A 25,866-nucleotide genomic window follows, 5' to 3' on the forward strand; every position below is an offset into this window, starting at 1 on the left:
TTGACAGGTTCCAGGTAGGAAGAGTAGAGGAAAGCAAGTCTTTTGTCTGCAAACTGAGTAAAATACAGACAGTGAAAATGGATGTTGTCAGTATGGAGTTCTGCAGTACATTTACAGTTGTTTTCTAGAGAAGAGTGTGCTGTTTGTTCTGTTGGGAAATTTTTGTGTGTGCTGAGAGTGATGACTGAATAAGTGGCCTCTCTTTCTGTACAGTCCTTGGCTTTGTGCTGTATTTTTCAGTTCAAAGACATCGACCTGTTTTTGTGTAGTTGGAAGTACTTCAATGAGATACTCACTTCCCTGAGTATATGAGAGTCAAATATTTGCTTTAATAAATAAATAAGAATTTATTTGTTCTACTTCTCAGAAATGGGAAACAGACCTAAATTCTCTGCACTCGTCTTATAATTTGGGAAATGCTTGATCTTATCCTTTCAGTTGCAAACCAGAATTCTGCTCTCCAGTGGTAAGGAATTAATTGCTATTTATTGTTTCTGTCCTTACATATTAAGCAAATGAACAAGTTTTGAATAGTTCAGAAAATAATTCCCATGTAGCTCATTGTCTTGCAGTGGTTTTGTATTATAGCTACTCTTCTGTTGGCTGCCAAAATCCTCTAAAGACTTTAGAATATTTCCTGCTCAATTCTCCTTGAGCTAGAGGAAGAGGTGACCTCCAGGATTTCTGTTGGCATAGTATTTTTATTTTGAGGACTAGAACCAGAGGAATTCCCAGTCTGTGAAAGCTTGTAGTCCTTTCTGAACTAGCAGGAAAGTAGAAGCAAAAATAGGACTCTGGCTAGAGCAAAGTCTCCCTTGTATTCTTGATATTGGTAGGAGAAGGATGCAAATGAGTAAAGAAGTAAAATGCACCAGCCTGGTGAGAGATATCTCCTTATAATCGGCTTTCTTCTGTAGCTGCTTATTCTGGCTTTTTCTCACTTGTTGGTGGAAGGCCTTTCATTCTTAACCTGCAGGCAGCATCTCTAGTTCAGAGATCTGAGCTAGTTCATGCTTCTCATTTGCTTTGTTCTCCATGTGTTTCCTTTGGGTTTAGGGGAGCTTGGGGTAAGGGGAGACATCTCTTGAGTCCCTATGAAGCTTGCTTCTTTACCAGTGACATGACGTTTATTTCCTTTCACTACAGAAATATTTCTGCCTTAGTGACATTCTGTTCCTCCATGAGTGTAATATGGTGCTAACTATATATTCTACCTTTACATGCTGGTGGATCTGGATTTCTTTCTCGCTCCACATCTGCTTTACAGTATCAGGTTATCTGTCTGAGTCAGACTTCTCACTTCTAAGTGCCTGTTCCTGTTTTTATTTTCCATGTATTCTTAATGTGGATGCATGCACCACAGTTGTGGCTAGGCTTTCTGGACCTCAAAGTGCTATAAATTTTTACTGTTCCAGCAAATGATAGTCTGTTAGCCTATGTGAAAGTGATGGTAGGAAGCCCTGCTCTCCTTTCACCCTGTTCTTATCCTCTTATTCCCTTCACTACATCTGGCAGTGCCATTCCTTATCTGCATATTTATAATGTACATAGTACAAGCAGAGTAATTTTAGGCAAGGACAAATTTCTGCCATATGTTCATGTCCTTCTACTAGGATAACTGAAATAAGCAGGCTTCAGGAGGAATTTAGTTCCCAACAACTAATAGACTTATACCTAGGATTAAAAAACTGTAACTATGATAACTCTGTGATAATTGTTGTAGCATCTTGTGTAACTTCATCTGTCTGAGTAATTGTGTAATGATGAGTCTGTAATTTTGTCAGTTGCTCCCTAATTATCTGTCTTTTCTTGTTCCTCCCTGCTTCCTCCTGTAAGCTTTTGACATCTGTGGAATCATCTCAGTTGATGTGCTTGCCTTTGGTCAGAATTCTTAACGGGTAAAAATGGTGGGAGAGAGAAGTACTCCAAGACCAGGAGAGAATACTTAGACCTACTCTTGCTTGTCATACTCCTGTTTTCTAATATCTTCCACCTCACTATCTTCAATTCCGTCCTTTCATATATATTTCTCACATTTTTCAGCTTGGATTTTTCCCCGTATACAATGAAAATACACAGAGCTTGCATACTATCTTCTTTGGGAAGTCTTTGCGTCCTCTGGCTTTCCAGTAAGCAAAGCCATTAAGTTGCTTATAATTAAAAGAGAATTATTTCCAAGTGGGAGGAAAAAATGAGGAACAAATGAGGAATTGTGATACCCAGGCTGGCTGGCTAAGATGTCATTTACAGCAGTTAAAATAATAGTCTGTTAGCTGGGTGTGTAACACATGGTGAAATTTCAGTCGTTCTGTGACCTATGTTTCTGTGTTTTACCACTGCTGAAAATGAAAGCGTTTGCCTTGATGTCGCCTGAGTTGGCTGTGTAGTGTTGGTTGCTCTTAAATGGCATCCAGTTTGTCTGGGCAAAGCTTCCTCCATAGAAAGATACAATTTCCTGAAGTTTTATTGAACATGAGCTAATAAAATTAGTCTGTGTGAATTTTTCCATGTAAAATCTACAGTTCCCTGCTAATGTAGTTGAAAACCTTGTTTGTGATGCATGTGTGAGGGGAGGTGGATGAGGGTCAGAGAAGCCAAGGAAGGCTCAGCTGTCTGCAGACGTTGTCATTCCCCACTGCTTGTGCCTTCCTTCCGTGCCGTGGGATTTTGACGCTATTTTATCCTAGTGATTATGCGGAATGATTTGTTGAGGTATCCAAACATCTCTGAGTGAACACACCACCTTGTTTGGCTTGGTATTATTCATGCAAGAAGAATATGCTGTAATTTTCATTGAATACTTAATCAGCAGTTACTCCACATGATTTATGGTTTCTATTTGTTGTTTAGCAAAACTGCAGACTTGAAAAATCATACCTAATTTTTTTGTGTTTTATGTATGCAAATAGAATTTGTTAAAAAAGAAGTCACTGTTTCCTGGCCATTTCTTCCTGGCTCTTGATTTTCATCTACAGTTGGCATAATCACCATCATTAGCATAATTTAACATAAATGTAACTTAACAAGTAATTCCACTGATGATGGTGCCCCTCCATATTCAGTTGATGTCAGGACCCAGTCTGGTTAAGACTCAGTCATTTTGTTCACCGTATTCTGTGTATTGCCACTTGCTTACTTTTTATGTCTTTATATGATCCTTGTCTGTATTGCTAAATGCTTTCTCGAAATAATGCAGTTTCCAAACAGAAACATTCTGCAGGCTTGAAATAAGTAAATCAATTTATAAATTGCTGATTTTTATTATTTTCTTTTTTAGCTTTAATTTAGCAGTGAAACAGGACAAGATGTTTATCTAGTTTGCAGATGGGGAGGGAGGATTTTGGATTGCCTGTGGTTAAGTCACTACAGCATGATTTGTCTTCTCTATTGTTACCAGATAAAAACTACTGCAGTAGTCTTGAGCTGTATCCATTATTAATCACTGAAGATGTCATGTGAAAGAAAGTAATTTGTCGTAACTCAGTTACAGTTTGCAGGTAAATTTTATTTAGCCCACTTGTCATACTATTAAGAATACTATTTTGTGGAGTCAAAACATTTATGTGTGGCGGGTACCAGAAATACAGGTAAAATTGTGTAACATTACTGTTACTATTGATACATTCCTCATTGTAATATGGAATTCACTTTGGGGTGCATTGTTTTGCATTATAAGGAAGCTTTGGCAGTAGGTTGTACATCATGGTGGACTTCCAGGTGACATTGGTAGCATCAGTTGTCAGTTTGGCAAAGCTACTTTATGCTGGGTTACCTCAGGCTATAATGTGTGTGTTCTATAAATGCATTTGTTTTTGTTTATGTCTCAGGTTTTCTCTGACAAAAACTGAGAGATTTTGATCATCTGTCCTTCACAGTGTTCTGGTTTCCCTGTGCTTTTGAAAAAGTACTTGAAATTTGGCATCAGGTTGGTCTTTGGCCATTCCTATGAAACCTTGTTCAAGTTTGTCTAATTCATAAGTCATTGACAAACACAGAATTTGGTCATTTTCACTACAGTTTTGTTACGTTTTGGATGTAGTCCCTAATAACTGAATTCATAGGGAACCCTGCCCAGCCTGGGCATATTGCACTGTTGAAAGCAGAACAGGGATTTCTCAGCTGTGAATGCCTTGAATGAAAGAAAGAAAATGTGTTCCTAGTTTTGCCACTAACAGGCCAGACAGCCTCAGTGAGGAAGCCACTTTGTGTAGATCCAGAGAGAGTGACAGATGACAGAAAGGATCTTGAGCGCAAGTGCTGGAGGGCAGTAAGGGTTGCAAAGCTGTTGGACTATACAGCTGGATAGGTAATGGCCCAGCTCTCCTGCAAAAAGACCAGCAATAGCCTGGAAAATACAATTTGTAGCTCTGTGATTGAGTGCTGCATAGTGAGTGTGCAGAAAAGGACTGAGCTAAGCTTGCTTAGGGAATTTAGCCATTGTTGTTTGTTATAATTATTTCTGCTAGATAAAATCTGTTCCTTTCAGGAGAGTTTTTGTTATATAACTGTGCTAATTTGTACAGTTCAGTTTTGAAAATACCCTGTTCCCTAAGTGAACTTGCAGGGTGATACCATAGATGTTTTTCAACAGTCCAGAAGTTAAATATATTTTGAGTTTCAAATCATTTTGCTCTGAAGCTGCAGTGGGCATCTGGCAAGACATTTCAGATGAAATACAGAAGTAAATTTATCTTTTTTTTTAATTATCCTCCTCTGATGAGGATACATACATACATACACACACGCACAATGAGATATACGTACGGTATGTTGGTAAGAGGAGGTGCATACGCTGCAGAGGCTTTCAGGCAGCATGCAGGGTCAAAGCAGTCCCTTGGGAACAGCAAGTGGAGCCAGCCTGCTGATGGAAAGCTGCCACATCTCCATGTCTTCTAGCATTTCCTTATGTAAGTGGTCTGCTCAGGACCAAAAATAGGCAGGGTTGACACAAAGTAAGCTCTGTTTAAAGGCATCCTGAATTTATGGCTCTCTGCATGGAATCATCTTAATAATATACGTTGAAATTTCTGTGCAGGTTAAGTTGTATTCAATTTTCTTACATCCAGAGCCAGCAAATGCAGCACAATAAGCACTGCTTGCCTCCACAAGGATGAATTTCTCCTCTTCCTTCCTTCCTCATCTTCCCAGTTCTAGTTTTGCTTTCCTAGTAAGAATTACAGCTAGAGCTCTAGGTTTAGTGCTTGGGCCATAAATACTACTTTTCTACTTGGACTACTGAATGGATTACATTTATGTAAATCAAAGTTACATAACTTGGTTTGGAAAGATTACTCTTTCCCTTTCCAAATATTTCGTCAGCCACTCTGCAAGTAATCATTGCTGCAGAACACATGAAAATTCTCAAAAATATGACTCATCCTTTGTGTGCCTCTTTCCAGGGTAATGTCATAAATTTTAAACAGTCCTGTTTAAATAATTTAGGACAGGAATATATTGTGTTTCACGCTTGTGACAGCAGGCATAAGTTTTATTGATTATTTTTATTTTAAGGACTCTATTATAATCCAGGGAAATCAAAGATGGCCATTAACAAACACAAACAGAACATTAAAAATGTTTTTCCTTCCAATATGTGCTAAACTAGATGTTAATACGATGAATACGTAATCTTAATAAAATCCCTTTCTCCCTGCTTGCTTCTTGTTACAGATCTCAAAGTCTTTGCATTTTAGGAACAGAGGTTTTGTACAGCATCAAAATAGTTTTATTTTTAATAAACGAAAACCAGTGAAATTAATGGCAGATGCTTAAGAGAATGTCAAACTACATATTTTTGAAGCACCACATGTGGATTTAGCCACGTACTTTCCACACAAAAGGGTGCACACTTAGATTTCTGCAGGCTGCTTCAAAAATTTTGAGATGGCTACAATTAACCTGATTGTTTGATAGTCTAATAACTATTTCTTAGTAATTTGGATTGTTTTATAGTTTAAATGTTTGGAATTTTCCCACTTATATCCTATTTAGACTATCATTTATTGCATAACATTCAAGATTTACAGAGCCAAAGTATAAATATTGCTTTTTGACATCACTTTGCATTTATTTTTAAAGTGCCTTTATTTGACAAATTAATCCAAACAACTTCTATTGTGGGTGGCAACATGAAGATGTGTAGTAAACAGTCAACTTGGATGACACTGGACTGGTTCCCATGTTTTACTGAGCTGATCTGGCTCACTGCACTGAATGATGCCTGCAGCTTTTCAGAATTCTCGATGATGCTGCTTTTCCCTTTGATAATAGGCCTTGTACATCTATTTCTATGGACTTGACAGAAGCTTTCAGTTTAGTTCATTAAATTTTTATTGTGGAAGCTGGAGTCAGTTGGATTTTTAGACAGTTGAGAGGTTTAAGAAGAGTAGTTTTCTACCATGGAGCTATAATTTTGGAAGTAGTATGCTCTCCATCCTTCCTTCTCTGCATTGATACCCTTAAGAGGTAAATTTCATTAAATGGCAGTGAGAGGATTGTTCCTACTTGTTCAAATTAAGTACATCTCCCCTCTATTATTACATACAGAAGGTTTCTATTTGAAAAGAAAATTGAGGTTACAAACTCAAGTACCCAAAACCTTGCAAATACGCACAACCTGAATCCAGCCTTCTTGTGCTCTTGCGTATAGTCATTAATTACATGGATTTTATTTCTGCAGGCTTCCTTGCCAGTCTCAGGCCACAGAATGGACTTCGCTTGCTTAGCAAGGCACTGTTCAGTATTTTCTTTCTACCTCCTTGTTCAGTTATAGAGTGATGCTTTGTTTTCAGCACACTGTTCAAACTATTTTGAATTAATTAGCTAATGTTTTTTCCTCTGGTGCCCATCATGATAGTATCTGAGTGCTTCACAGATGTAATTAAGTTTCACAACATCCTTGTGAGGTAAGAGGTTGGTATAATCTTCACTTTTAAGTGGGAGTTGAGGCACAGAGAAAATAAAACCCAAAAGCCCTGTTATTACAGAAGGTGCAGACTGAATCAACCAGGACTGCGTTATCTCAGTACAGTTAATCTTTCCAAACCACAACTTCCAGTTGCACCTGTTAGTGTTCACTATTACTACAAATGAGACTGGATCGGACATCAGGTGCTCAGACAAATGTTTACTGCTGAAAGTTGAGGTTAAATGACTTTCCTTACTCCACAGAGGAACTGTAGAAGACATGCAAGTAAAATCCGGTTTTATAAGGCACTAGGAGAGATTTAAATTAGACATTAGGAAAAAATTCTTTGCTGTGAGAGTGGTGAGACACTGGCACAGGTTGCCCAGAGACGCTGTGGCTGCCCCATCCCTGGCAGTGTTCAGGGCCAGGTTGGATGGGGCTTGGAGTAACCTGGTCTAGTGGAAGATGTCATAGAATCGTAGAATAGTTGAGGTTGGAAAGGACCATAAGATCAAGTTCCAACCCCCCTGCCATGGCCAGGGACACCTCAAGCTAAACCATGCCACCCAAGGCTTTGTCCAGGCTGGCCATGAGCACCACCAGGGATGGAGCATTCACAGCCTCTCCGGGCAATCTGTTCCAGTGCCTCACCGCCCTCACAGTAAAGAACTTCTTCCTTATATCCAATCTAAACTGCCCTTGTTTAAGTTTTAACCCATTACCCCTTGTCCTATCACTACAGTCCCTAATGAAGTGTCCATACCCAGCATCCCTAGTGGAAGGTTCGAACTAGATGATCTTTCAGGTCCCTTCCAACTTAAACCATTCTATGATTCAGCTTATCTAACTACAAGAGTGGTCTTTCTGTCCTTGCAGTCTTGGCCTTCTTCATCACACACCATTTGTAGCTCAGGGGTCGTGTAAGCAGCAGCAGCCTCTTTTGCCACTGCCAAGCAGTTCAGTTCTCTGCACTGACTCAGCAAGAGGTCACATGGCAATGTAGTACAGCATGTTTTCTGTAAAGACTATCATGAATGCATATGCACTATGGGGCAGATCAGGTCACTGGAACAGTCATCTTTTTGACATCTCCAGCTCAACTTCACAACCTTAAAACTATTCACTTAATGGAAGCTGGGTTTTGGGGAAGTGTGTGGGAGGTGAGTACATAGTTTTGTACCACAAGGTTGTAGATGTAAATCTTCTGGCTTTTAGAGTAAATTAACATTTCTAAACAGATTATTCCATATAATTTTATGTTTTCATCTGCATAAGACAGACAAGGTTGAAAGTCTTAACTTTACCCTTTTGGGGTAATAAAGTGAATTACTGCATTAGGAGGTCACCTAATTCAGTGTAGACCATTAATACAGTGACTTGCAGTGTTTTTCCCCGTGCGTTTTGCATGTGTTTGCTGACAGTAATACTGAAAGACTGAAATTTTTTCATGTTGAAGAGCAGAATGTAACAATGATCCAAGCTTTAGCTCCTGCTTTGCCTTCGCCACTTTGTCCACTAGAAATTATTTATTTGATTCTGGGCTCTGTACCAGTCATGAGCTCAGAATTGATTTAGGTTAGTCTTGCAGGGTGTGATCAGTCAAATGGATCCAGTTCAAAAGCTTAATTGCTTCCATCTCTTATGTGGCACCTACATTTTGCCTTGCATCCCTACCTGAATGGAGAGCAGCTGAATCTGGTTCTGTAAGATGATACAGAACAGTGTAACAATACAGGAGTTTTGACTACCTTTAAGACTAATTGCATTAGGGAAAAAGTTAAACTACAAGGCTGGAGGAAGAGGAGTGGGTCCTGATTAGCAGGAGGTTGAGTTGCTCCAAGTGCCCTTCATGTCTTTGTGCAGCCAAGTGCCCTTTCAGGCTCACATGCTGGCCGTGTTTTATGTTGCAATGCCATGTTGTCCTTAGCTGGTTTCTTCACTTTATTGTCCATGTCACTGCCTAATCGGCTCATTTTTTCCTCCCAAGTCTTCCCTTGATTTCCCTTGATGGCTTTCAGCCATATTTTTTTTAGTAAACCTTGAATTTTAGGGGTTAGAGATGGGCAGTAACTTTTTCTTGCCCCTGCTCAGAAATGCCAACTCTTTCTCTCTGCTCCTTGACTCTTATACTTTACTCTGGTCCCAGTGTGCCCCAGTGCTTCTCCCCATCCCTTTTCCTAACACAATCTGTTGCTTCCTACTCTTCTTCCCCTTGCCTGGTTTCTAGCCTTTCCTTGTGTGCCCTGCTTCCAGATCAGGCTAACAGTCTTTTACCCAGTTGTCAATTTTCCACTGGTTTAACATCAGCTTTCTTTTCTAGCAGTAGTCTTCCTTTTAAGGTTTTTTCTCCCAAATTGCTGTTTCTTGGAGCTGGTCCTTGTCTCCTCTGCCATCTTTCCCTGTTTGGTATCTGGAGGGGAGATGGTGTCCCTGAAGGAGAGGGACAAAGAAAAGTTCTTTCCTGCTGTGCTTGGAAGAGACCCAGCTTTGGTCTGAGCAATGAGAGCTGTGACTACAGAGAAAGCTATTCTCGGCCTTAGTTGTCCAGTGTGTAATCCCCAGGAAATTAAGCTGTGGAGAATGTGCAAGCTACATTTATTTCCAAGAGCTTTTAGCTTTCAGGAATGAAAAAAGTTTTACCCCAGCCAAAAGAAAAAACCAACAAAACAGTTTTATCTTTTCCCCAGATTTTTAGATTCTTCTCCAGAGTATTGAGTTGTTAGAGCTTTTACAAGGAATCATAGTTCATAGTGGCTAAACCTGCAGTAATCTGTGGCTTTTATTCTCATAAACAGTAGTTTTTCTTTCACTAAAAGTTTTTATGGATGTGGTGCGTGTGTATGAATATGTGCACTGAAACTGAGACAGCTAGTGTGGAAGATGTTGTATGGATTGGTGAAGGCCTGGCAAAGTTGTTAGCTATTTGAAATAAGATCCACTAATGGAGATCCTCATCGAAATGCACATTCAGCAGTGTAGAGGCTAGTTTGATTGGAGTTTCAGATGAAAGATAAGCCCATAAAGTGACTTTGAACCAGATGTTTAAAAATACTTTAAAATTTTGATAATTTGCATTTTTTTTTTTAATTAATTTTGGGTGTAAAATGATGATGTGTTTTTCAAAGAAAATATTCCTGCTTGAAATATCAATCTTTAGGTGACATGATGCTCGTATGTGTGAGATGAATACATACACATTTTATGTTTGAAAGAGGAGTACAAAGCAGTGGGTTGTGATCCAGCTACTCAGATGTAATCCCAGCTGTCATTGATTCCTATGGTTTTATGGTAAGTCAGATCAACTCTTGCTGGTTACACTCCTCATAAAAGTCTCACAGAAGTGCTGTGAGAAGAGTTATTACATATTTTACCATCTTCGAGGCACACTAATATTAATTTATATGTTAGTTTAATATTAAGTTTATCATTAGACTGAAATTGCTTTGTAAATGAAGGATGATGCTATCTCTGTCTCATACTTCTTTAAATATTCCTGGGATATCTTAGGAGTGTTTAACATACAGATCTTTCATTTGGAGCAAGACATTTAACTACTATGTAAACATCTGTTCTCTAAGCGTTATGAATTAATTTGATTAGGAACTTCCTCTGCCCAGAAGACAGAGATAATGATGGATCAATGGCACCCATACAGAGGACTGCAGATGCTGCAGAAGAGCACTCCATCAGGTTATGGCTGTGATTCATTGAGAGCCCAAATCTCTTACCTAAGTCTACATTTGTTGCTCTGCCTCCCTCTCTTTTTAAATTATTCCTTATCACTATAGAATGCAACTTGAATCAAAGTTCTCTTCTTTAATTTGTAGGTTTTGCATTGTGACAGTGCTTTTTATTTAGAAGATTCAGAGCAGTTAACGGGAAACTCCCCACTGTTCCATGTATGTTTATAGCATGGAAGTTCAGGTATGCAGGTGCTTGGTAACTCAGCCGGTCCCCGGGTTTCAGAATCCCCCCAATCTAACAGTAGCTATCACAAAAAAGGCGCAGCCTTCTGGTCTCCTTGTTCCAAACTGCACATATCCCTTTCTCTTATTGACTGTAGTTGCTGATGGGAATCCTTGAGCTGGTTTAGCCACAGCTGGTGGAGGAGAAGCAGAGGGGCAGGAGGAAGGAAGGGTGAGTTCGTGGGCTTTGGCAGCAGCCCGCAGTCAGATGGGGTTAAGCCATCCATTAAACCATACCTCAAGCTGCAGTGTCTAGTGCCCTGCTCACTGGAGTGTGCTGCACTCCTTGCTGGAACGCGTACTTACAGTACTGCAAGCTGGAGTGTATAGTCTACTAAAAATGCATGTTTGAGTTACCTTTTGTAGTTTTTCATAATGCAGCTGCTTTCTCAGTGCACTGGGAGTAACCTAATGCACTTAATCGATGCATTTACTCTAAATCCTGCTCATCAGAAACTGGTTAAACTAGTTTGCCTTTGGAACACTCTCCCCCCGCTCCTGTTCCCTCTCCTGGATCCTGTCCCACTTTCTGTAAATCATCACCTTCCTGAGGCTGCTGAAACTTTTCCTCATACCAGCTAGGCTATGGTTTATAGCTTGAAACTTAAATCTTTGCTTTCTCAACCAGAGAGAGAAAGCTTTTTTATTTGTGGAAGCTTTTCAAACCCTTTTTATCCATGTCTCTAAATTTCCCAAGCCCTTCATTCTGGCCACATGTCACTTGCTGGAGTTCCTTCATGGTTAAGAAAACTGCACTCTCAGGCTGGGCAGTTTGCTGTTTGGGAGAGAAATGAGCAGGCATGATTTCCTGATCTTTCTCATATGTGGGGTACTTGAGGTTTCTGTTACTTATTATTTTCAGTCCCAACTGATTAACTGCAGAGCTCAGAATTTACACAGTTTATCTTTCAGGCAAACCCAGCTCTATTTAAGATACTGTCTACAGTCAGTGAGCAGCAAGGGGGGTTTACTGTTGAAACTGTTGCTCTCTGTTCCCCTGTATCAAACACTGAACTTAGTTCCCATGTGTAATTTAAATTCCAGTCTCATTTAAATTCCGGAAAAGTTCCTGAAACTCTATTTATTGAGTTTGGATATTTTGCTATTGCAATGAAATGAGTCTTTGAAATGACACAAGTGTGATGCTGAATGCAGACGAAACTGGTAAGATAAAAAGAAGGTTGAATGCAAGTACCTAATCAGCACTATTGGTGAACAGGTTTAGGTTTTCTATTCAAAGAAATTCTATGGAAGATAATGTTGAGGTAATTATTTTTGCATAAAAATGTCTAATTAAAAAAAAAGAAAAATAGCACTTTTATCTGAGACTACACTGTGATTATAGCTAGAAGGATAATACTTTAGCAGAGAAACAAATCATTCTTGGATATTTTTATAAACAGAAATGATGGTAATTCAGAACGCAAATTGAAGGAAGAAATCTGAGCATTGCAGATATTTTTTAGTATTATGTGGACCACTGGTGCCCAGCTCGCTTCTCACTGGGGGCAGGTTGCTTTGGAAATCCTTTTTGGCGAAAGTCACTGTTACAAAATGCTAACAGTTTTCAGCTCTGTTTCTTTTATTATTTCAAATGAAGTAGGGATAAGAGTTGGAAAAATTGTTACTGACCTGAAAGTTAATCTACTGGTGATTCGGTGATACCACACAGGACTAGCCGAGTAAAAGAGCAATGACCATAAAACGGATAGATCTCAGGGGTCACCAAACTCATGTGGGAGGTCAGTGGAAGAGATCAGGAGATAGTCATTTATTTAGGAATGACCATCCTTCAGGAGAGAAGAAGAAAGTGCTGCAATGAAACCTCCAGTTCTTGCAGTAACAGTTACTTATAATCTTAATAGGAGGAAAGAAATAGCTGGCTAAATGAAGAGAATCAGCAAAGAGAAAACACTGTATTTATCTTGTTTACAATTAGAAACTCAGTATAGAATCAGATTAGTCTTTTGTATTTTTTAGCAGTGTTTGTATTTTCTCTCCCCCCATCGCCTTTGCTCCTATAAATCTTATTACTTGTGATTGTGATTACTGAAGATCCAATAGAGCCCTTGTACCTTTTTGCGAAACTGCAAGGATTTATTCTTGTTCTCTGGCTCATTTCCCAGGTTTCAGCTACAAAGAATCCCCTACATTTCTGAGAGAGCTGCTCTGTTCTGTTTTCTCATCCTTCTGCAGTGTGCCAGTGCAGCAGTAGCTGCTCTGTTACTCCTTAGAGATGGGGGCATCTGTTGCATGTAACACTACAGATGATGGCTAATGCCCTGAAGAAGCACCCACTTATGGAAAATCTTGTCTGTGTTAGGTAGTGTGTTAGCACAGAGTTCTATACAGACAAGAAAACTTCCAAAGAGCTTTGGGAAGAAAACTGTTCAATAAATGCATCATTTTTCATTTAGATAATACCTTTTTAGTAAGTGCTAGTCTGCAAAACTGCACTCGTTTTAGGCATGTCAGTTATGAGGGTTTTGCAGTTTTAAGAATATGTAGACTTGATGTAGAAGTGATAAAGTTGCCTCTTTATTGGACCGTTATTGTGAATAAAAGTTTTCTCTTGACACTTTAAATACAAGCACTTGGAAATTTTGGAAAGGTTATTCTGTGGCATAAACACTTTTGTAACTGATTAGTATAGCATTGAATCCCAGATGGAATCAAAGGAGCAAGCTGATTTAAGCCTTTAACCAGCATGCAAGGGTATTTTGATGAAAATTAGTGCAATTCTCCCTTTGAAGCTGTGCATGTGCTGTAAAGGAATGCTACAGATACTCCTTTAGGTAATGCTGGGAACTTATCTACCATTACTTATGTCAGATTTCTAACTCTCAGAAGTACGTGGTTATTTTTAATCAATGCTTTAATCAGCTGCTGTCCTGTTGTGATTTCTTAACCTTATTAGCAGAAATATTTCCTATTAATATTTACATTTGTGGCACTTATAATTAGGTAAGTGCTGACAAATCTAAATCAATCTAAACTAGTAATAACATTTGAATTGCTGCAAACTCAAGAGATTGTGTCAAGATTTGAACAATTACGTATTTTTAAAGGCTATGAGGAAAGGAGTTAAAATAATCTTTTGCATTATTACAGTTATGGTTGTTCTGCCACTTTGTACTAATGGCTTCAGCTCCAGATCTGGTTACTGGTCTTCTTTGCTCCCTTTCCTGAGTTCTCTGTTCCTGGCCTTGCTTCGAGAGCATTGCCCAGTACTGTCTCACCAGGACACTGTTTTCATTTTCTGCTATGGTCTTTGCCCTTTTGTGTTTTTTTTCCAGCCTTTCCTTTTATTCTTTCTCCACTCTCATCATCTTGTACTATGTCAGGTAAGGAGCTTGCTTACTAATGTACCAAGTAACATGCTTTTCCTGGAAGTTCATACTTTCCAAAACAATTTAATGGCTCCTATTTCAGGATGAGTCCTTATGTGCTGTTCTGTCTCAGTCCAAACCTACCGCAAGCGGCCCAGGACAGGAAATACACCAGGTTGGGAAATACACCAGGTTGTTTATATAAGATGAAATGCATAGATTGTCCTTGATTTGTTTGAAATGCAAATGACTGTATGCTTTGTCAAGAGAACCTGAGATACTCTTTGTTATTTTATTTCCCTTTTAGATGCAGTCTATGTGCCAACAGCAGGGACAGCAAAGGAAGAAGCAGCTCAGGAAGAACCTGACTGCCTTGTGAAATATTTCAGTGTTGTGTGGTGTAAGGCATCAAAGAAAAAGCACAAGAAGTGGGAAGGCGATGCTGTTCTTATTACAAAAGGAAAGTCAGTAATATTGAAAGATATGGAAGGCAAAGACATTGGAAGAGGTACTGTAGATTTGCATACTTGTGTAAGTGAACAACTGGCTTAAAATTACTGTGCTTTGAATAACAGAGACACAGCTCTCTAGATAATTTAAGAGTTCTCCATACCACTGTTGACCAGAGGATATAAAAACAGCAAGGGTTTTTTTTGGGGTAAGATGGCAAAAAAAATGTATTTCTTACATACAAGGCAGATGCGTGGGGGAGGCTGGGGCAGGCTGAATAACATTATTCACAGAAACACCAAGTGCTAGTCCAAGGAGAGAATCTGGAAATGAGTGGCTGTACTAATTCAGTGAGGATGCCAAATGAGGGCTGAGTAGTTCATTTCGGTTGCTCACATAATGCATTGGAGAAGGTGTTAAAATTAGGGGGGAAATACACAGGTATGTTCATTGTAGATATTCCAGTCAGTCAGTAGTATGGCAACTGGATATGTCAGAGGTTGGATCTGTACTTTTCAGCCAGTCAAATAGCTAAAAATATTATCTTTGTCAGAAATACAAGCAAACAGCAACATTTTCTGTCCCAGCTGAAGTCAACTGTGCAGCAATTTTTAGTCTTGTAGTTTTAGCAGCAGCTGCTGCTGTAAGACACAGTTTGGGTTGATATCAGAGTTAAAAATAAGACTTGCAAACTATAGGCTGCAATGAACTTGAAGCAGTAATTTTTTCTGAAAACAAAGCAAGAATTAACTTTGCTAACTGAGCCAAAGATATTTTGTAAGGGAGTAGGATTGGACAATGTTGCTGCAAAACACACTTTGATTAATTTTAGGGCTGAAATGGCTTCTTTGCTCTTTATTACAATCATGACATTGTGGGCCTTGTTAGGACCAGGCAGTTTTGATTTGCAAACGAGTCTGTGACTTAGAACTTAATTTGAATTTATTTATAGCAAAGCAATATATGTACAGACTTGCTTGTTTTTGAAAAAGGCAGAGAGAAAGAGAGTAATGCTTGGAATGCATCAGCCACCACCCTGTTGTTCCTGTGTTTTTTTCAAGTCCTGTCTTCTTGAATTAGCACAAAACACAATAGAAAAATAAATATTCTGATTTTCAGTAATGAAAGTCTTTTGCTGTGTTTGATGGTATTCGAGGAGCACAGTGATACCAATGTCATTGGGGCTAACATGCTCATTCAGAGCTGCTTTCAATACTCATTGATTCTAAGAAAATTGTAAATTGACCATTTTAAGCAGCGTAAGTTTTCAATTTCTGCAGTTATTCTACAAGACCATTGAGTGAGAAGGAAAGTCTGGTAGTGGTACTTACCTCCAAAATTGTATTAAATACCAGGAAGTTTACAGTGAATGTGAATGAGCATCTGGGATTATTATTTCTAAATGGGAAGGAAAGGGCAAAGGAAGATTTTTAGTTTGTTTTTTTTTTTCCCTTAGGCATACCAGGGCTGGATCTAAGGAGGGGCATGGGAACCTGAAGCAAGCACAGGCTGTAGCTTGTTTCTGAGGCAGCAGAACATCTTGCTTTTCTCTCCTGTAAATGTCCTAATTCCCTAATAATGTATTACAAAAATTTAGGAAGTGCTCTCTTTTAATTTGCTGTATGTTATAGAAACAGTTATTTCTGGTGGCTGCATAAACACATTTGAGCTTGTAGGTTTGCTTTTCAACTGTCTTAACTTCCCATCTACTCTTAAAGCCCATTAGACTCTTCAGACCAGAATCTGAAAGATCCTGCACAGGGATATACCTGTATTCAGTATGTGCAGCCTGAAGCTATGTGGAGGTAATAACAGAAAACAAAAATGCAAAGTAGAGGTCATAAATACCCTCTCCAGGCACTTTGGTTAAAGGCATGTGCATTCCTTTGTGTTCGGGCATCTTTAACTCTTTCCTGAGAGCAAGTGTTTTTCTTTCAAGTACCAAACAAGGTTTGCTGTGTGCTTTTTGAATACATTTAGAGAAGGGGAAGAAAAATACCTCCTTTTCCATTGCTCTGAGAATGCCCACCTGACGGAGTCCCTCAGGGGACATATTAAAATGCATCACCTCCCTGGTAGGTTTTCAAACGAACAAACTGTTGAGCCGATTGGTAATAATCAGAGCGTGTATGTTTCAGAGTATGTGTAGAAATAAAGATTTCAGCTACATATGAATACTTAGTTATAAAAAGCTAAGTCAGAATTATTTTAAAAGTAGAATATTCTGTGTAGGTCAATAGCAAGAGGGGCTAGTGGTGTTCTTGTTAGGACATGAAAAGAGCAAAAGGGACCTAGAATGGTCATTAGTTTTGAGCCAGTTTAAAACTAAGGTGAGCTGCCAGATTTTATGATATGAGTCTGTGTTTTATAAATTCTCTTCAATAGGTATTTGACATTCAGTAGAACTGATTGTGGATAAGGATGACTGAATATTTACTGATATATTCTGCTATCTACTCAAATGTAGCTTTCCTTCTGTGAAGGAGGGAAAGACTTTGTGAGTTTGTATGTGTAATAATTCAAATGCTAAAGAATCAAATACCTGTTCATAGTTTTGATTCTCCTTCCTGTGCATGAGTACTGGTGTTATGGAAGTAGTAATGGCTTACTTAGTGTTGTCCTAATTGATACGTTTTTATGTTCTTTTAGGTACTGGATATAAGTCTAAAGACCTAGACAGTCTTGATGAAGGTCAAACACTGATGGTTGGAGGAAAAGAAATTGAAGTGATGGGTGCTATTTCAGCAGATGATTTCAGCAGCGGCAGATGTTTTCAGGCTGGAATAGGAACTCGTGATGTAGTCCCAACTGCTTTATCTCAAACTAGCATGAAACCATTCTGTAAACCATTCAAAAGTGTCTGTCAACCCAATACAAAAGAAAATACGCTCAAAGATTCTCAAAGCTGCAGACCTCGCCATGATCCAAATGCTCCAAGTAAGATTCAGGTTTTTAGGTTTCTTTAAGCATCCTCTGGCTCTCAACCAAAATTTTCATGTTCCCCAATGAACTACTGAAGTATTTCTGACATGAAAGTCATTGTGTTTCTGACATGAAAGTATTAGTGTTTCTATCAATACCATGTTAGGATTTTACCATGTGTGTTTCTAACAAGTTAAATACTCTGCACTGCATAAAGTTTCTCATAGTTTTACAGATGGCTGTAGATGCAAGTTAGAGTAGTTTCTGAGAGTTTTGCCAAGAAAAATTAGTTTATTGATCAGAGAAATAGTCTGACACATGCTAGAAGTTCTAGATGAGTTCCAGCTTCCTACTGGGGTCAGTGAAGCACTGACATATTCTGAAAACAAAGTAATTACAGTGGAGGATCAATAATCGTAGAATCACAGAATGGTTTGGGTTGAAAGGGACCTTAGAGATCATCCGGTTCCAACCCCCTGCCATGGACAGGGACATCTTCACTAGACCAGGTTGCTCAAAACCCCATCCAGCCTGGCCTTGAACACTTCCAGGGTTGAGGCATCCACAGTTTCTCTGGGAAACCTGTGCTAGTGTCTCACCACTCTCAGTGAAGAATTTCTTTCTAATATCTAATCTAATAAATCAAAATATATCCTCTCAGTTTAAGGCCATTCCCTCTTGTCCTATCCCTACATGCTCTTGTAAGAAGCCCTTCTCCAGCTTTCTTGTAGATCCCCTTTAGGCACTGGAAGGTTACTATAAACTCTCCCTGGAGCCTTCTCCTCCAGGCTGAACCACCACAACTCTCTCTCAAACTTATTATAGAAGTTAAGCCAGATTCAAAGAACTCCTGACAGTGCCTGATCCTTCACAGCCAGAGAGTGTAACTACACTGCCCAATCTCAGCGTGAAACATTTTGGTTAATGATGCTGATGTACCATGTGCTGAAGAGCTATGAGAGTTCACAACTTGTGTAGAAAAGGCTGGTTAAGTAGTAGAAGTGGGGTCCTGTAAACATTTGATAGCTGCAGGAAGTAGCTTTGCTTATGTAAACAAGAAATACTCTTGTCTATCAGTTACAAACCATTTAGGAACTATATTCCGCTGGTGGCTTTACCTTTCAGGTGTAAGGTAAAAATGAGTTTAAAGAAATGTTACAAAGCTGAACTATGCATATTTAAAAAGAATACAAGTATGTTCTACATTGTTAAACTTATACCTCCATCATACTTCTTACCTTGTATCTGGATACAAGGACTGGGTACTGGGACTTTTCAAAGTTGCTAACTGGCTACTATGTAAATAAACAGTGAAATCTTAAGCAAGTGGTAATTACTGATATCACTGGCCCTTTTGTAGAGCAGCTTTATTAACAGCAGCTTCTGGTCTGGATTCAACCTGATTATTTTGTATCAAAGAATCATCCTTCCTGCTATTGCAAGATGGTACTGCATCAGCTTTCTAACCTGAAACCTGTCAAAAAGCTGATATGTTCAACACTCAAATTAGCTTCTTTGCTGTTTCTCTGTTAAAGAGCTACATTTTGTTCTAGCTGTCTCCTGTGTCTTGACTTCTGGGGAATTTGCATACTTCCTGTGAGATTGAGAGCCCTCAACACATCAGTAGGTTGGACTCTCAGTCTGAGTTGCTTACACAGGGGAAGCACATAGTTTATTTAACAGCTTCTTTGTGTAACCTCTTTCAGAAGCCATGGAGATATTTTACAAGACCAGGATCTTGGTATTTGAACTGTCAGAAGTTTTTATGTTAAGGTCTATGACTATAGTTGAATAAAATGCAGCTTCTTCAACATGGAAAGCCATTTATCCCTGTGCTCAGCAGAACAGAGCACAATTACAAAGATGTAAAGCCACATCTTTGAAATATGATTTCTAAGATTTTGGTCTATTGCTCATCCAAGCCATATTTCTTCCCCATCTCTGACATAGCTGGAAAATATGTCAGGAAAGTTATCTTTCTGTCACCACTGGCTTTTTTATATATATATATATATATATATACACATATATATATATATATGTATATATCTCTACACATACGTGTGATTTGATGTAATCCATCAGAAGTCAGCCCTTCATCAGTAGGAAACCAAATCCCCTGAATGATACAGCCCTTCAACCAACTTATTCCCATGAGTAAATTATCAGTATAGATCTACTCTAGTAACATGAAAATATCAGCAGTTACAAATTTCTTTCTCATTCTGTCCTCTGGCAATACAAATTTTCAGTGGAGATGTGTGGCATCAATATAAGCAACCCAGGACTGACATTGTCTAGCAAAATGATGATGTTAGTTTGTAAACAAATTATAGCAAGCAAAACTGTTATTCAGTTGTAGCCCAGTACTTCAAGCTCTCTTTGCCTCTGTATGTCTTCAAACCTGTCAACTTCATTTATGCATGCAATATAATGCTGTGCTGTGGCAGCCTTTGTCAGCTTACTCTCAGTCCTTTCCTATTTTTTCTAAACAAATTGTTGTCTTTTTGTCTCTGTTTCTCAGGCAGAGAAGTTTTTCTGGGCAGCTGCAAGAATATCCTCTTGAAATGTACTGTCTAGAATTTATGTAGGTCATTGTTGCATGTTTTTTCTTAAACTTTCAATTCAGAAGCCTTTTAGAACTTCTCATTTGACTCTGTGCATTCAAAGTCATCATGCAACATTTATTAGGTAGGTAGTTTCACATAATCATAAAAAAACCCAGATTTCTCAGTTGGTCACCTTTCCTTTGAGAAAAGTACAAACTAACTGGAAAAATTCTGTAAAAGGATTTTTTGTTTAGAAGTCTTTGCTAAATGCTTTGTTGGTAAATACATTTTCTGCCTGGGAATGGTCAGTTTATTAAATGGTATTTGCAACAGTCATTAGATCATTGACTTTATTCTGTATCTAAGTTAGAGAAATAATACCCTTTGCTAACAGACTAAAAATAACATTTTTGGCAATACTTGCATATGTTTTGAACTTCAAGATGCTCTAGTTATGCCGAGACCAAATGCAAGTCATCAGTGGATGTTCAATAATGCTGGTTTACCCATGGTGGATGTAGTTGTAGATCCTTACATTGCAAATAATCTCCGACCACATCAGAAAGAAGGAATTATATTCCTATATGAATGTGTAATGGGAATGAGGTAAGACAATAATTATCCTTTTGGCTTTCAATACCTGTAATATTTTCATGCCTGTGTTCAAAATTAGACAATTTGAATGGGAAGATTTGAGCATTCGTTTAATTAATTAATTAATTTTGCTAATTCCTCCCCCCCAGCAAAGGTTGCACAAGTTTTTTCTGACTTGTATGTAATATCCTGCTTACTATAGCTTTCCCAGATGTGATGAGAAACTAGTGCACCAGAAGATCTGTCGGGTCTACTGCAAATACCAAGTCTTGTAAACATGGTTATAGTCTAACCCATGTTAAAGAGCACTGCTTTCTGGGATTTATAATTCATATAGTTCATAATTATTAATATAATTTATAATCCAGGTATTTAGAATAAAAAAGCTGTTATACCAACCTGTTGAAAAAAATGAAGTACTATTTAGTGTTTTCTCAAGTCATAGATTCCTGAAGTTATAAAAAGTTTTAAAAATATTAGATAATAATTTTAATTCTAAAAGCGGATTTGGGCTATCTGGTTGTGGAGTACTAATGCATTGATCTAGAAAGTGAGGAGTTTCACTCTAAGATTTTCCAGTATAACTAAATTAAGACCTACAGTAAGGCATATTAAGTATAAATAGATTCTTTATACTTCAGAAGACAACCACAAGAAGCAGTTCCTTAAACCAGTTGTAAATAATTATAGCTATGTCTTTTAAAATGTTACCACCACTCAATTATACCTTACAGAGTTAGTGGAAGATTTGGAGCTATTCTTGCTGATGAAATGGGCCTAGGAAAAACATTGCAATGCATTGCGCTTGCCTGGACTCTTCTGCGTCAAGGAGTCTATGGATGCAAACCTGTACTAAAGCGAGTGCTAATTGTCACCCCTGGGAGTCTGGTAAAAAACTGGAAAAAAGAATTTCAGAAATGGTTGGGAAGTGAAAGGATCAAAGTCTTTACAGTTGATCAGGTAAGATTTATTTCCAAAAGGGTTTTAGGTCAGATTTGGCTTAGAATACAGGACTTGTGATTTTTTTATCCTCCATGTTATTTTCTTTTAGCCAGAGCCCAAAACTAGTAATACATGATTAATATTTATTTGTAATACTTTATTTCTCGTTTAGGTTATCACCCATATGGGCATTTAGCTGTCAGTAACCAGATCTAAACTCACCTGCCTGTGTAGCAAATGTCTGTTTTACCTTTCCTCAGGCTTCCCGTTTGAAGATCATAGAATAGTTAGGGTTGGAAAGGACCTTAAGATCATCTAGTTCCAATCCCCCTGCCATGGGCAGGGACACCTCACACTAAACCATGTTACCCAAGGCTCTGTCCAACCTGGCCTTGGACACTGTCAGGGATGGAGCATTCACAACTTCCTTGGGCAACCCATTCCAGTGCCTCACCACCAGTAAAGAACTTCTTCCTTATATCCAATCTAAGCTTCCTCTGTTTAAGTTTTAACCCATTACCCCTTGTCCTATCACTACAGTCCCTAGTGAAGAGTCCCTCCCCGGCATCCCTATAGGCCCCCTTCAGATACTGGAAGGCTGCTATGAGGTCTCCACGCAGCCTTCTCTTCTCCAGGCTGAACAACCCCAACTTTCTCAGCCTGTCTTCATACGGGAGGTGCTCCAGTCCCCTGATCATCCTCATGGCCCTCCTCTGGACTTGTTCCAACAGTTCCATGTCCTTTTTATGTTGAGGACACCAGAACTGCACACAATACTCCAAGTGAGGTCTCATGAGAGCAGAGTAGAGGGGCAGGATCACCTCCTTCGACCTGCTGGTCACGCTCCTTTTGATGCAGCCCAGGATACAGTTGGCTTTCTGGGCTTCGAACGCACACTGCCGGCTCATGTTCATTTTCTCATTGACCAACATCCCCAAGTCCTTCTCCCCAGGGCTGCTCTGAATCTCTTCTCTGCCCAACCTGTAGCTGTGCCTGGGATTGCTCCGACCCAGGTGTAGGACCTTGCACTTGGCATGGTTAGCCCACCTCACAAGTGTGTCAAGGTCCCTCTGGATGGCAATGGTCCTCCAGGGTATCAACCGAACCACACAGCTTGGTGTCATTGACAAAAGATGTGCCTTTTTGGTTTAAGGAGCTTTCTGTTGACTATCAAAGTGCACAACTTCCCTGCTATCTGTACCAGAACATCTACCCTGGCTGACATGTACTCCGTTTCTATGGTAGTCACTTTTCTTCTGTACTGAAAATTGTTCCTCTTTGTTTTGGCTGTCTGTTTCAGGTTACTTTGGAAGGTTATTCCCCTTACTGTCCCTGTCAAGAATCAGGTTTCTCTAGGGATGATTTAAAGTCTCATGAGTTACCAAGCTGTCCTGGGTTCAGCAGTAGCAGTCATTTTTCCCCTTCTTGGTAGCTGGTGCAGTGCAGTGTTTTGACTTTCGGCCTGGGAACAGAACTGATAGTAATGTTTTGGTTTGGCCAAGGACTTTGTGAGCCTCATGCTCTGCCAGGGAGGAGGGGAAGCCGAGAGGAAGCAGAGACAGGACACCTGACCCAAACCGACCAAAGAGCTATTCCATACCACAGCACGTCATGCCCAGGAGGTAACTGGGACTCAGCTGGAACGGCTGGGGGACTGCAGGGTTGGAGGAGGTATCGGTTGGTGCTTGGTCAGGGCTGGGGGGGCAAGTTATCTGTCGGCTGGTGGTGAGGTGTTGTATTCTCTTCCCTTGTTCTTTCCTTTATCATTGTTATTATTGGTAGTAGCAGTAGTGATTTGTGTTATACCTTAGTTACTAAACTGTTCTTATCTCAACCCGTGGGAGTTGCATTCTTTTTTGATTCTCCTCTCCGTCCCTCTGGGAGTAGGGGGAGGAAAAGAAGCAGGGGGAGTGAGTGAACGAGTTACCTGACTGGGTTTAAACCACGACAGTTCTTTTTGGCATCCAACGTGGCGCACGAAGGGTTGAGATAATGCCAGGGTCGTGGTTTCGAGCCCCACGTTGGGCGCCAAAAAGAATTGTCGTGGTTTAAAACCAGTCAGGTAACTCGTTCACTCACTCCCCCCCTTCTTTCCCTCCCCCTACTCCCGGAGGGACGGAGAGGAGAATCAAAAAAGAATGCAACTCCCATGGGTTGAGATAAGAACAGTTTAGTAACTAAGGTATAACACAAATCACTACTGCTACCACCAATAATAATAATGATAAAGGAAATAACATGGGAAGAGAATACAACACCTCACCACCAGCCGACAGATAACTTGCCCCCCCAGCCCCGACCAAGCACTGACCGATACCTCCTCCAACCCTGCAGTCCCCCAGCCCTTCCAGCTGAGTCCCAGTTACCTCCTGGGCATGACGTGCTGTGGTATGGAATAGCTCTTTGGTCGGTTTGGGTCAGGTGTCCTGTCTCTGCTTCCTCCCGGCTTCCCCTCCTCCCTGGCAGAGCATGAGGCTCACAAAGTCCTTGGCCAAACCAAAACATTACTATCAGTTCTGTTCCCAGGCCGAAAGTCAAAACACTGCACTGCACCAGCTACCAAGAAGGGGAAAAATGACTGCTACTGCTGAACCCAGGACACAAGCCTAGAGTCTTAGTGTTAGATATGTAAATATCTCTCATCTCTAGAAGAATGCAGACAAGTGTAAATCTTAATAAAGAAGTGGGATAATGCTGATCCCTGTCCCATCCTGTAGTGGAGCTGTTGCTCATCAGGTTAGGATGAGAAATATGGAAATTTCTAAAAGAAATGGATACAAGGCAAAATATAATAGGGCAACATTTTTACCTGAAGAGGTAGTTAGAAATAATTGAATGTTTTCTTGCAGTTTTAACAAACAGTGTTGGAAGGGGAAAATCTGATTTTGGTGACAGTTGCTATGCCCAAAATGACAGTGGCTTTCATTTTCTTGTAAGTTAGATAACTTTAATATTCTTGCTCATCTTGTTGGAGTCATTTAGATTGAGGACACTCAGCAGCTTTTAAGATTGTGTTCCCAAATAGCAAGGAATACATTGTCATGCAAAAGGGAGACACAATATGACTTGCCTGGGGTATAATGAGGTATATCAAAATAATTTACTGTCTATCTTCTCTGGAAAAACAGCAATTACCATACTGTTATTTCTCCAGTATAACTTAAAAGGAAGAGGTTGTCTCAAAGGCTTTTTCTATTCTTGGCTGTAAGGAATACATTCAAAGAACTGTCAGACTTTTAAAAATGTGTGAGGCATGTTTTCCTCACTTTCACACTGAAACACCATGAACTGATCCTAACCCTTCAGTAATGGACTCTTTGAAAAAACAGGACATTACCTGCTTTTGAAATGTGATTACAGTTTACTTCTGTTAAAACGCAAATGTCACACAGATGGCATTACTTTTAAAATGAAGGTGTCCCCACAAAGGCTGCATTTAGGTCTTGTTAATCCATGTTATCAGCATTTGAGATGTGTTTGAGAGAATAACTTCTCTATTTGCAGAGTATCACTTCTACCAAGGTTGTTTTGGTTGGGTTTCCAAGTCAAGATATCTGGAGAATTAATTAATTATTTACATTGCTTCATGATTCAGCTTCTCTTTTTTTTTCTCTAATTTACACTTCACCAGCTACACTGGATTTGGACTAGCGCAAAGAAAGGTCTGTTTGAAGAGTAAGTCTGGGATGTTATAGAGCTCTAATACTGATTGACAATTGCTCCATATGTGGCTCTGGGCAGCTCACTTAAACCTGTCAAGTCACTTTGGGTAATAGTGAAAATGGAAGCTATAATACATACATATCTTGCAGCAAGCTAAGAGGATGAATTAATTACTTGAAATTAGCTTGTAAATTTATTTTAATTTTTAGTCCATCATCCTCTGCTGTTGTTATATACAGCAGGGCATATATTATGTTTAGCTGCAAGAAGCTTATAATACACCAGGACTCTCCTGATTTTTTTAATCAGGTTCAAACAGTCCAGAAGAGTTGGTGATTTACCAGAGGAGGGATGTTGGAGGCAGTTCCCCAGTGCCTCGGTACTTTCCCTATAGTCTCATCTCACAGCCCAAAAGTGTAGGAAGACAAAATAATTTCTGAGCAGCTTGTGTTGCTTAACCATCCCAAGAGAAGGTCAGAAAGGCATTGCCTCTGTCTTCAAGACTGCAATGTGGAGCCTGAATACTGGCAGGGACAACACTGGAT

The 25,866-nt window shown here is 39.4% G+C and overlaps 1 protein-coding gene across 2 annotated transcripts in view; it reads left to right on the forward strand.

The window, feature by feature from the left end:
* The window catches only part of RAD54B (RAD54 homolog B), a 64,073-nt gene that overhangs the window by 22,883 nt on the left and 15,324 nt on the right, over nt 1-25,866 (forward strand). The window contains exons 1-5 of one of the 2 annotated variants that reach the window (XM_061448100.1): nt 14,373-14,393; nt 14,509-14,709; nt 17,301-17,588; nt 20,566-20,728; nt 21,451-21,676. In XM_061448100.1, coding sequence (XP_061304084.1) covers nt 14,685-14,709; nt 17,301-17,588; nt 20,566-20,728; nt 21,451-21,676 — 702 coding nt within the window. In that variant the 5' untranslated portion in view covers nt 14,373-14,393; nt 14,509-14,684. Of the gene's footprint in view, nt 1-14,372; nt 14,394-14,508; nt 14,710-17,300; nt 17,589-20,565; nt 20,729-21,450; nt 21,677-25,866 lie in introns of those variants that run through there. The other variant, XM_061448098.1, reaches the window with a different exon arrangement.

The sequence above is a fragment of the Pezoporus flaviventris genome, unplaced genomic scaffold, assembly GCF_033815535.1.
Source record: "Pezoporus flaviventris isolate CSIRO_AGI_PZ_B2104156 unplaced genomic scaffold, CSIRO_AGI_Pfla_v1 ptg000007l, whole genome shotgun sequence".
NCBI lineage: Eukaryota > Metazoa > Chordata > Aves > Psittaciformes > Psittacidae > Pezoporus > Pezoporus flaviventris.